The sequence below is a fragment of the Rhinopithecus bieti genome, unplaced genomic scaffold (assembly GCF_001698545.2).
Source record: "Rhinopithecus bieti isolate Rb0 unplaced genomic scaffold, ASM169854v2 scaffold_3062, whole genome shotgun sequence".
NCBI lineage: Eukaryota > Metazoa > Chordata > Mammalia > Primates > Cercopithecidae > Rhinopithecus > Rhinopithecus bieti.
The window spans coordinates 2,034,631-2,047,445 of record NW_016804432.1 but is presented as its reverse complement, the minus strand read 5'-3'; the positions used below and the strand labels follow the sequence as shown (position 1 = coordinate 2,047,445).

General features: G+C 37.6%; 1 protein-coding gene across 1 annotated transcript in view; it reads right to left on the bottom strand.

Annotated features, from left to right (window-relative positions):
* The window catches only part of LOC108527098 (titin), a 284,505-nt gene that overhangs the window by 247,599 nt on the left and 24,091 nt on the right, over positions 1 to 12,815 (bottom strand). The window contains 18 exon segments of the mRNA XM_017868255.1: positions 485 to 745; positions 2,715 to 2,975; positions 3,068 to 3,331; positions 3,444 to 3,716; positions 3,813 to 4,079; positions 4,523 to 4,804; positions 4,953 to 6,646; positions 6,746 to 6,914; positions 7,017 to 7,181; positions 7,301 to 7,572; positions 8,487 to 8,731; positions 8,842 to 9,075; positions 9,614 to 9,686; positions 9,688 to 9,817; positions 10,754 to 10,896; positions 11,811 to 12,026; positions 12,137 to 12,200; positions 12,403 to 12,661. Coding sequence (XP_017723744.1) covers positions 485 to 745; positions 2,715 to 2,975; positions 3,068 to 3,331; positions 3,444 to 3,716; positions 3,813 to 4,079; positions 4,523 to 4,804; positions 4,953 to 6,646; positions 6,746 to 6,914; positions 7,017 to 7,181; positions 7,301 to 7,572; positions 8,487 to 8,731; positions 8,842 to 9,075; positions 9,614 to 9,686; positions 9,688 to 9,817; positions 10,754 to 10,896; positions 11,811 to 12,026; positions 12,137 to 12,200; positions 12,403 to 12,661 — 5,272 coding nt within the window.

Genomic DNA, 12,815 nt, shown 5'->3' with positions numbered 1-12,815 from the left:
AAAAGAAGTCCTGAACAAGATCATTGTTTAGTCACCCTGCAAAAAAATGGCTACCAAACATTTTGCAGTTATGCAGCACCTCTGTTTTAAAAGACACCTGAGATTATTTAGGGAAACCTGGGATCCAACTGGACATGTACATCATGAAATGATTTTTCTATGCTCGAGTAGTATGAAGTTTGCATAGCTATATATTAGTAGCATAATAGACTGATTGGAAAAGGGTGAGAGATGAATGGAGAATCAGTGTCTGATATAGCTGTTTCACAGAGCTTTAACCTAAGAAATGGCTTTTTTGCATAAACACATTTGATAAGCAATTTTGTACCTTGTGGCATGTGTCTCAGGAAGGTTTAGAGGATCTAGAATGACTTTATGAAAGGAAAATTTATGGTATCCAAAATGGCCACATCATTTGTCTTTTAAAATGATAACCATCAAGATTGTAATATGATTTGAAAAGGACAAATCCTATGTTACTTACCTTCAACTTTGAGTTTGGCAGATGTTTTGGAGGTGGCCACCTTGTAGGTATATTCTCCAATGTCATCTAATTTGGTGGCAGCAATGATAAGTCTCCTTTTGTGGCCATCAGACTCACTTCTGATGTTGTTAGTCAGTGGTAGGTGTTTGCCATCCCTCAACCATTCGCCTTTGGAATCTGGGTTGGCAACTTCACATTCAAACACAGCTTCCTGGGATTCAGCTACAGTCTGATCTGTGAGTGGCTTGGAGATGGCCCCACCTTTGGAACAAGAGAAGTACAGTATGAGCCCTTTAAAAATATTCACATAATAAGAAAATCTTTGCAGAAGTAAATATAAAATATCAAATTTAAGAACATGATTTTGAAATCATGAAATGTCTATAAGATTGTTTTTACCCATATTGAGAAGGTACCAAAGAAATCCCTTATTCTAAGTATGTATGACTGATAATTAGGAGAAATACTGGAATCAGAAATGTTTTGTTAAGAAAAAGCAATTGTTGAATTAATAGGAAATTCTTAGAACAGTATAACACTGGGATAGCCTCTAACCCAATTCCTTCTTCTTCAAAAGCATTCTACTTGGTCTTTTAATGATTATTTCCTGGGAATCTGATCTTTTGACTCATAAAAATTTGCTAAACAAAATGTACAAGTCATCAATGTTTCTACTAGATTAAGGATTTCTGTATACTAAAAATCACTGTGTTGACAAATGTCACCCATTCTATGAAGTTTCACCCCATTGCCTCCACTCTTATCATCCACTAGTAGAAATAATTACTGCTTTAACAAGCTAGTTGCTTATGTATCTGTCCTCTCTAAATTATGAATTCTCAAGAAAAAAATCATTTCTTATTTAGTTTTGTGTCCTGAGTTCCTACAAGTGTCTGACCTATGGTAGGTACTTTAAAATCGTTGGGTGAAATCACAGAGGGGATTCATAGTTTATTCCTGTTTCCACACATTTAAAACATGTAATTTACATTAAATGTATAAAAATGCTGAATCTGAAATTTTGTTTTACCAGTCTTTTCATGGTCTGATCTCTGAGGAAATCTTATAATGTAAGTAAGTATAAACCATGAAACTTTCATACCAAATAAGACAGATCATTACCATATGACTTGCTTCAATTCTAGATGTAATGGACAACACGATCTGAATGTAACATCTCAACTCTCAATATTTAAACTGTAATGAACCAAACAAATTAATGATGACTTCTAGTTTTTTGTTGACAATTGACTTACATTTTTTATTCTTTGTTGTAAAGCTAAGACATTCTGCTGAATGATGGTCTTATTTCTACATGATATCATAAGAGATACAGATATGTTAAACTGTATTTTGAAAATATTTATTGAGTTCATTAAAAAGTAGGAAGAAAACAAAAGGCACAAAGACTAAATAAGCAAGAATGGCTACAAAAGGAAATAATTCTCTAGAATAAGAAAGTTTAAATAAAGCTCAATTCAGCAAATATCAATTGATTATCTGTCATTTGCAATATATTGGAATATACAAAGAAAATTCCAGATTTCAGGAGTTTATACACTGATATTGAAAGAGGAGGCCAGGCACGATGGCTCAAGCCTGTAATCCCAGCACTTTGGGAGGCCGAGATGGGTGGATCACGAGGTCAGGAGATCGAGACCATCCTGGCTAACACGGTGAAACCCCGTCTCTTCTAAAAAAAAAAAATACAAAAAACTAGCCGGGCGAGGTGGTGGGTGCCTGTAATCCCAGCTACTTGGGAGGTTGAGGCAGGAGAATGGCGTAAACCCGGGAGGCGGAGCTTGCAGTGAGCTGAGATCCAGCCACTGCACTCCAGCCTGGGCGACACAGCAAGACTCCGTCTCAAAAAAAAAAAAAAAAAAAAAAAAAAAAAAAAAGAAAGAGGAAATGGGGAATAAGACAAGTGCATAATAAATACTATGAACGATCACATATGTAAAGTGATCCTGGTGTTGGAGGAGGAAGAGATCATATATAAACGGAGAGATTAAGGAAGGTTTACTGGAGAAGGTGATATTTGAGGTAGGCCTAGAAGAACATTTGTAATTTAGGCTGGTGGGAATGGTGTTGCAAGTACTATTGGCTTTGGGAACAGCATAAGCAGAGGCATGGAAGTGGGAAACTGAAAGGAGTTTTGGAGGAAATGAATAACAATTTCTTAAAATAACAATCGCTCCTCATAAGAATTTAGGTTAATAAATATACCAACCTGCCACAGTAAGTTTTCCAGATGTCATATTTTCTCCCGCATAAAATGCATATTTTCCTTCATCATCTTTCATCATATTTAGAACTGTCAATTTATATATTTTTCCGTGTGCTTCGATTTTATATTTAGAACTGGGTTTGATTTCCTTGTCCTTAAAATTCCACAAGACATCAATTCCAGAGTGGGACAGCTCAACCTCAAACACCACATTTTGAGTTTCTGTACAGGTAAGGTCACGAAGACCTCTGATAATTTTAATTTCTGGGGAAAAAATAAAATAATCTCTTGGTTATTATTACACTGAGAAAGTAGAATGCTTAAAGTAATTATTAGATAAGTAGAATAATCCTTACTTTCTACAGAGAGATTACAGTTGGTTTCAACTCTGCCAACTATCAGCTTGTAAGGTCCTTCGTCTGAAGCGTGAGTTCGGTTAATGACTAGCCGCTGTTTAGTACCTTTTACAATGGCATGCACACGGTCATCAGGCTTGATTTGTTCGTCATTTAAGTACCACTTAACAGAAGTCACATCAGGGACTGAGACCTTACATTCAAGCACAGCCTTTGTGCCTTCAATCACATTAACATCTTTTAGAGGTGTTATCACGTCCACACCTGCAAAATCATACACACACAAGATGAATGAATTTTGTTGAAATTGTTTACTCCTTGAAGTTCTTTATGTTGCTTGATAGTGTAAACATAAAATTGCATAAGTAGGACTCACTATAGACAGAGACACGCCCACTGGTGGAGAGGCCAAGGGCTGGAATGGTGAAAGAGTAATTTCCAGCATCTTCCTTAGTCATGTCTTCAATGAGCAGCATATGAGATTGTTTGTCTATCACAATGTGAACCCTGTCACTGGGCTGCACTTCTTGGCTGTCTTTCATCCAGACGCCTTCCACACTTTCCAAGGAGACTTTAACTTCAAGCTGAACAATGTCACCCTCGCAGACTTTTTGGTCACTAAGTCCTTGTAGGATAGCAATGGGGCGGGCTGTGAAATATGGGGAGAAAAAGAATGTTACGATCATTTTTTATTGATAAACCATAATGATGCTCACTGCAGGCTGACAAGAATGGGAAGACTTACGTTTCATCTTTAGTTTACAGGTTGTCTTTTTTCCGTCAATGACAAAGCTGTATTCTCCCTGGTCCTCCTTGGTTACGTCCTTGACTGTGAGGTTCTGACGTCCACGACGAGATGTAATTGTGTATTTGCCATTGGATTTAAGCTCCACATTGTTATGATACCATTTTCCTTCTATATTTTCTGGGGATACAATACACTCTAATTCTCCTGAATACGATTCCGGAACTTCTATGTCCTCAAGTTCCTTCACAAACTCAACAACTGCACCTGAAGTGTATAACAGAAAAAGAAATCATTTTTTTTGGAGAGGTATGCATCTAGACTTAGGATACAGACAATGTCTTGTATATCTCTTATCTCCCCCATACTATCAGGAATATTCTTAATATCTACCTGCTGATGGGCTGAGAGATAAATTTTCAATGAGAAGCAGTTATTTTATTTTAATTTTAAATATTTTGAAAGTAAAGAATTATGTTTTAATAAAATCTTAAAAGCTAAAATCAAGATAATACTACTTAAAAAAATCCAAATGGTCAAATTGTTAACATTCTTCATTAGGAACATAAATTTATGATTCTGGCTATGAAACTTATAGCTAATTTCCAAATAATTGTTTTATGAAAGAAAAATTGCATAGCTAATTTGACCACATGCTAAAGGTGACTTTAGAGCTTAGGTAAACAATGAAATCCTTCGTTGTTGAATACCTTCAACAATAAGTTTAGCAGTCGTTTTGATATTTTCATCTTCTACAAGCACACAGCTGTAATCTTCAGCATCAGACATATCAATGGTCAGTATGGAGAGGAAGTGAACCTTTCTGTCAGAGTGCATCCTGTATTTATCTCCCTCATGAACCTCCATACCATCTTTATACCATTTCACTTTGACAAATGGTTCTGAAGTTTCACATTCAAAGGTTGCCATAGTGTCTTTTTCCTTAGCAACAACATCTTGTAATTCCTGTGTGAAAGTGATCAATTGCTTGGCTACAAGAAAAAGGTGGGGGGAAAAGGGGAGAGCACATTATATTAAATTAAATTCGCAACCTGAGGAATGGGGAAAGAAAAGTAAACGCACTCATGGATATTCTTGAATACAAAGACAGGTCCATCAAAGGAAAGACATGCAAATTACCTTGGACAAGTAAGAATGCGTGACTGGAGGTTTCTCCAGCTATATTGATGGCTTTTACCATGATGCTGGCAGAGTCCTCAGCAGTCACATCTCTTATGACCAATTCACAAACATTGTCTTCTGGCCAGTACCAGTAGATCCGGTCAGACCGTTCAATTTTGACACCATTTTTGTACCATTCACATTCAGGGTCTGGTTTCCCCACGACTCTGACCCGGAAGTGTGCATCAGATCCTTGGCCCACTGTTTGGCTTTGGATTCTTTCGAAGATTTTTGGAGCCTCCATACTAGGACTTAGTTCAATCTTATCAGGTTTAAAAGTTGGAATCGTGATTTTGCCTTCTTCGGCAAGAGCTTTCTTTTCCTCTTCAGTTAACTCTTTGGTCCAGTGGAGAAGTTCATCTTTTGTCTTCCTGAGGAGTTCCTCATAGGATTCATCTTTCTTTCGAGACTTGAGCTCCACAGCGGTAATGGCTTCATAATAGCCCTCTTCTGTTCTGCGCTTGAATTTACTGCGCAGCTCTTCCGACTCTTCGGGCACTTTTTCATGGGTAATTCTTTCAGCCCTTTTCAACTTCACAACTTCTTTGGTTTCAGTGGTGTCAACAGGTCTATCCACTTTTTGTACTTCAAACTGAAGTTTTCCTGGTTCGTGTATGTGAAACTCGGGCCTTGGTTCAGGAGCTCTCCTAAGAACAGACCTAAAATCTTCCCTCTGTTGAATCTCAAGCTTCACTTTATGCTCTATCACACCTTCAGGATTTTCTGCGGTGACCTTCACTTCACCTGTGTCATATGATTTGCAGTCCACGATGTCCAGGTAATGGATACCATCATAGCGAACTCTGAACCTTTTGCTTTTGCGAATGAGCTGTCCATTGAGGTACCAGTTGACTTTGGGCTGAGGGTAGCCGGTTACCCTGCAGCGGAACCTTGCGGTCTCCCCTTCAAGTACTCTAACTGGCTCTGGGAACAAGACAATGTCTGGCTTTTGCTTTTCTTTCTGATCTGTTGTTACACCTGTAAGTGCACCTTCATGAGCCATTCTCTCTAATTCTTCAATTCTCTGTAAGCCTTTCCTCCCCTCAGGCAACTGGGATTCTTCCACAAGACTTTTCTCATCTTTAACAATAAGGGTAGCAGATGTATGATCTGTTCCATATTTGTTAGTGGCCCTGCAAGTAATGATACCACTGTCTCTAGAATATGCAACACCATAATCAAGGCTGCAGTACCCAAATTCATTGATCATACGGAGCCTGTTGGCTGCCTCAAGTGGCTTTCCATCATGGAGCCACTCCACCACCATCGTTGGGTCACCAATGGGTGTTAGCCTGCACTCAAAGTGGGCAGGTCCAAAGCGCTTAAGTCTTAAGGAGGTGAGTTTTTTCTTGAAGAATGGTTTCTGTTGTTTCTCTTTGTCATAGAGATCACCTTCTTCCCATTGCTCTTGACCATATCGCAAATGGAGGGGCTCCAGTTCTGGGGCTGCAATCTCCTTTGCTCTATATGTCCCCCTTGGGATGATTAACTTTCTCTCTGGTTCAGGCTCTGCAAACTCAACTTCAACATTTACTTTGCATCTTGTAGTGTCTCTGCCAGCTTTATTAATAGCAGTCGCAGTATACCAGGCAGAATCTTGGCTGACAGTGGAATCGATTTTAAGGGCAGCTTCTCCCTTGGTTCCTTCAATTCTATAAAAAGTTGGGGGAGGGAATCATCAATATAGTAGTATAGCTTCCCTGGTTATTGGATTTGTATAATGAGCTTAGCTTTATTATTTCCAAACTTACCTGATTTTGGGATATTTATGAGGCACAATGATGTCACTGTTTTTCAACCATACAATGTCAGGGTTGGGGTTACCCGTAGCTCTGACTTTCATTTCAAGTCGGGAACCTTCCTTTACATTGACATTTTTCAGTTTTTCTACAAACATTGGTTTTACCTGATGTTCCACAGCTGAAAGAGAAAGGTCATGATTTAGAGGGAGTAAGGCTGAAATACCTGTTTATAATCCAAGTGATAAGAAAATTCATTTATTTTTATTTTATCTCATTTTACCTTCCACAGTTAAAATCACTGAAATTGAAGATCTGCCTGCCCTGTTTTGGGCAACCACAGTCCATTCCCCAGAATCACTGGGTGTGGCAGGGACAATAATTAGTGATTGAGTACCATCTTCTTTAATGACCACTTTATGGGTATAGTCATTGACAATTTGCTGGCCTGTGACAATATGTTCAAAAGAAAGTAGATTTTAAAATAGTTTCAAAAAATTGTTAGACAGATACATAAGCTTGTTTTTGTGTTTTTATGATTCATGAGCAAAAACCTGTCATACTTACCATCGTGAAACCAGAACGTCTCTGGCATAGGTCTACCAACAACCTTTAAGTCAAATCTGGCAGTTTGCCCTTCTAAACATTTGAAAGAAGCAGGTTTTAACACAAAGACTGGTTTATACAGTCTCTCAAGTTGTGACTCATCTGTCTCCTCCAGCCTACGTCCAGGGGACATTCTTGCAGGGGACATCCGTGCAGGAGACATCCTTGCAGGTGACATCCGTGCAGGAGACATGCGTATAGGAGACCTGCTCACTGAACGTGGAGAGAGAGATCTGCAAAACAAAGACAAACAATACTTTCATGAGGCATAAAGAAAACTCAGCAAAACAAACTTCATTTTGTCTTATTCATTATTCATTATTCACGTTATTTTAGAATTTACTTCTTGCGTGTTCTAATACACGCACCTCCAACTCATTCAGATCTAAAATAGAATATATTATTGTTGCCCCACAGCTATGTTTTTCCTATATTCTCAATTTTGGCTGGTAGTCATTCAGTACATCCAGGTACCCAGGTTCAAAAATCTTGGAATAATTCTCAATACTGTCTTTTCCTTACCACTTGGATTTAATCAGTCACTAGACTTTTTTGATTTAACTGCCAAAACATCCTAATAAATGTTGGTTGGATAAGTAAACCAAATGAATACATTTATGGAAAAATAAAAAAATATATATATTTTTATCTCAGAGGAGGAAAACATAGAAATCAATTTGGAAACAAAACAAAGCAAAACAAGACTCTATCTACACATTGCAGCCAGACTGACTTGGAGTTTGAATGCTGGCACCACCACTTACAGGCTGGATGAATTAAGGCAATTTTCATAGATTCCCAGGGCCTCAGTGTTCCTATTTCCAAACCAATAATAGTCATCTTTTTATTGCAGGGCTGTTGTATAAATTTACATATGTAAAAATCAGGTGTCAAATAAGAGCTATTGTGATATTAGCTGTAGTACTAGGAAAATAAATAGTATGATACACTGATGAAAATTCTTTGCTCATCTTACATAGGGGCAAGAAATAAAAACTCTTGGCAATTGTTGGTGTTGCCACTGGTAAGTTTCTGTGCCATCTTAGCCCTCAATTTTCTTCTTACACAATAGCGATTTGCTACTAAGATATTTGATGTTTTGAAAACAATTTACATACTAAGTAACCCAAATTATTATAAGTCTTACCTGATTCTGCTCACTGGCTCTGGTTTGGGGATATAAGTTGGAGCTCCAAGTGGTGCAGCAGGCTCCACATACAATTTCCCTGAGCAAATTGCATTTCCTTTAATATTGCTGGCAAATGCAGTGTAGATTCCTTCATCTTCTGGAAGAACAACAGGTATACGCAGACTAGCTCTGCCATCTTGTAGAAAGTCCATTTGGTATCTTTCTCCATGTTTGATGCGCTTGCCATCTTTGTACCAAGCAATCTGCAAAGAATACCATGAATGTATGAATAAAATTTACATCAAATAGTTATACTGTAACCAATTTGTATCTTTACTGTGGCAAAGAGGTATTATAAATGTTTATATTTTACCTTTGGTAATGGATATCCAGACATCTTGCAATGAAAAGTGACACCCATCCCCTCAAGAATTCTGTAATTCTTGATTCTTAACTCAAATCCTGATTCAACAGCTTCAGATTCAGAAATGTCAACTGCCATCTTTTCTTCTCCATCTTCTTCAAGAAGTTCTTCTAATGTAGTCTTTATTATTCTATATTCAATTTCTTTAATAAGTCTCTCTTCAAAGGAAGAAATATGGAATTCCTATGCAAAAAAGATTATGGTCTGTTAAAAATACTTATCCTTACTGATGGAAATTATTTAAGGATGTGTATCTGAGCTAGATTGTTGAAGTTTTTAGCTGGGAGAAGAATCTAGAAGACTTTGGTTTGTTTGTTTTAATCTGCATTATGGTGATCTTTCCCACTGAATGCTGTGGCATCTTGGGTAGAAAAGTATTCCAAAAAAGCAGGAGTTAGAGTTGGGTTAGAGGTTACATTAGCTTATCATACAGATGAAGAGATCTTGGCATTAATGAACTTAGCTCTACTAATATTGGTCTTTTCCTTAATATATTATAAACCCTATTTCTAAAGCCACATTTATGGCATATATGTAATCTCTATTTCTAAACTCACAGGTGCAACATACCATGAAGATTAAGGAAACTTAGCAGCAGTGAACTTTGACCTACTAATAGTTGTCTAACCCCGAGCTCATCTCTTGAAAATGAAAATATCAAACAAAAAAAGGAAAGTATAATTTATGAAATGGTTTGGTTGGTCATTATTTTTATACTCACCTGATCTTCTACATACGTTCTGACCATTACAGTATCTTTGGCCATTTTCTTCCTAATTAAGGCTTGTTCTTTTCATACTCTTTTCATACTCAGAGTATACAAATCCAGGGGCTGTTTCTCCAACTTTGGGTTCTTGAACAAATGCAGTCACTTGTGTCTGGTAAAGCATTTCTTGCTGGGACTTCATCAGTGACTCATAATCAGCTAAGAGTTAAGAACATAAGTTAATTTTTAATGTTCTTACTAAAAAACATTCATGCCACTATGCATTCAGGTAAACTCTACACTGGGGAAAGTTGATAACCAAAAGCCAAAGTTTCCAAATATCTACTATTGACGTGCTCAATATTTTCTAGATGGAATTTGGAAACCAAACTTACACTAACAAATCAAATCAGCCACTACAATTGTAGAAAGTATTTTATATTAGCAGTCAGTTTTGGGGGGATCTACATGGAGGTCTTCCTAATTTGCTGTGTGGCTTTTAACAATTCATTTACCTTCCTGAATCTTGAGTGCTTTATTGGCTAAATGAAGATAATATTGTAATTTCCTCTAAGGGATACTGTGTAGATCAAATGAAACAGAGTGCGAACCAGTTCACTGTAAATGTGAACAGTCTAGCATGAAAGCTATTGCATTTGTTTTCAAGTTATAAACATTGAAAATCCTGACTTTCAGGTTTTCTTTAAAGTATCAGGAGCTCTAGCAACACTGAGCCTGGTAACAACCTGGTGCATGCCTGGTAACAGCCTGGTGCATGCTGGGCAACAACACAGCTACTGTCTCTTTGAGGCAGGGCACCTACTCTCCAGTTTGCCACTGTTTTCATTGCGCTCACTGTTACCTGCCTGGGCCTGGAAGGCAACTGGATTTAGAATCTGTGCATTTTCGGAGGCATGATATGCCTAGAAACAAACACACCAAACAGAAACTATCGCTAGAACCTCAGAAGTTTAATGCCAGTATAGTTTTTGAGGCCATGTGGTCTAAAACATTTTCCATACAACTGAGGCAAAGACACCGGGGCAAAGTATCAGAACCAGTAAATGGCAACAGGTTTTTTAGCAAACGGAGAGCACTGCTATCTCCTTGTATTTCAGATCTTATCATGCACGTAGAAACTAGAGTTGCACTTACCTTCTTCAAGCAAGGAAGCAGATGCAGAAGTTTCTCCATGCTTATTACGAATAACAATAGTGTATTCTCCAGCATCATCAGCAAAAGTCATAGAAATTACTAGCTTGCATTCACCGGTTTGTTTGTTGTAACTCACTTTGTATCTTTAGGTAAATGTACAAAATTTAAAAATCAGTTATAAACAACCCTTCCGTGGGTAAAATATTTGGACTTATCTGTGAGTGGATCTGTGGTATAAAATTCAATGACCCTAAACATATGACTAAGCTCCACAATAGATTATAAGATTGCTGAAAATTGAGAAAAATGCAAGAACATGAGTAATTAGGGCCCAATAAGTTAAAATATTCATTTTAAAGAATATTTATTGCTAGAATCAGTCATGAAATTAAGTGATTTTCAGTGTTTACATTAGCAAATGATCAGGTCACTTAAACAACAGGTATTTTCTCCTCGTTTGTTATTTTGTTCATTATTTCATTCAGAGATCAAATGAATAACTAAAACAATAAATTCCTTTAAATATTTCAGTATTAACTCTCTGGTACATTATATTTATTATTATTAATGTATGGCACCTACATTTTTAGATTACCAGGTTGCTCTTTTTATCTTAAGTTGCAAAATATTCAGAGCTAAATTTTATATTGAAGAAAAATTAGTAGCATAGATGTTTGTGCATAACTAGCTTTCTTCTTTATTACATGGCCCCTCTTCTTCTATCTTTTAGTCACTTAGTTATTACATGTTTTTATTGAAAGTTGTCTCAAATATTTTCTGGAAGTGTGTATGTGTGAAAATCCATATTTTCTCTACTTTCACAACCTCAATGAATTAAACTATAATGTAAATAAATATATCTTCCATCCACTTTTGTCACATAGCTTTATTTCTTAGGAAGACTTTGCACAAAAAATGTAAAAATACCTCAAAACAAAGATGGCTCCACAATGAAAGAGCCTATGCTCAGGGTTGGTGGGGTAAGTAAATTCTACTCTAGGCTTCATGCACATATCATACAAGTCACAGAGAACTGTATATTCAGCCATCAAAATACCTGTATCCAGTGGTCAGAGGAACACCAGATTTTTTCCAGTACACATGGGGCTTTGGGTTGCCACCAACTTGGCATCCAAACACCACGCTCCCACCTTCCACCAGTTTCTGGACTGCTGGTTTTGTAATAAAGTAAGGCGCAGCAGGTTCTCCAGGCCCTGCTTGTTCCTCTGTGATGCTAGTATCAGTCATAACCACATCTCTTGACTCAACAAAGCTGGAAAGAGAATTCCCTCATATTAGTTTCTGAGTTGCAATTTGCCAATACTGACGGGGCTGAAAGTCAAAACTGTGCTAGAACAGCTACTAATTAGCAAAATGTTTTACCGTTTCTCTTCTGTGGTAAATTTCTCAGTCACGGCTGTGGTTTCCTTTTCAAATTCTTCTGACACTGAAAGAAGACAAAAGTTTCTCATTGAGATGAGATGTTTAGTGACCCTGCTTAGCACTGACAGTTAAATTGACCATATAATCTCCCCCCCAGTTCCAAAAAGGGACATCATTTCAAGGTGCGCAGAAACCGTATTGTGGAAAAGAATGTCAGATGAAAGTGATGGCATGTGCATTAGGACTGTGGGAGGGTGGCCACTAACCCTGCACAGCCAGATAGCAGGATGTGCTGACGGTTCCAGCCTCGTTAACAGCACTGCAGGTAAATCGCCCGCTGTCTTCCGCAAACGCTTCGCGAATCATAAGACGAGCGATTCCACTCTGGAAGGTTATCTGGAAGTCAATGGAACTTTCGATTTGGTAGTCTTCCCTGTACCATGTCACTGTTGGGGATGGGTATCCAGAGATGTGGCACTCCAAGGTGACAGATTCACCTTCTATGACTGTCACATTTTTTAAGCCCTGAAGAGAGAAGAAAAATAAATAATGATATGTGTGCATATTCGTTAATCATTTCTGTTTTGTAACAAATGTGGAGTTTGAACTTACACATTTCAACTGCCACAAAATGGCCTTTTAATCAGGACTCCAGAAATAGTAGTAGAGAGACTAATAT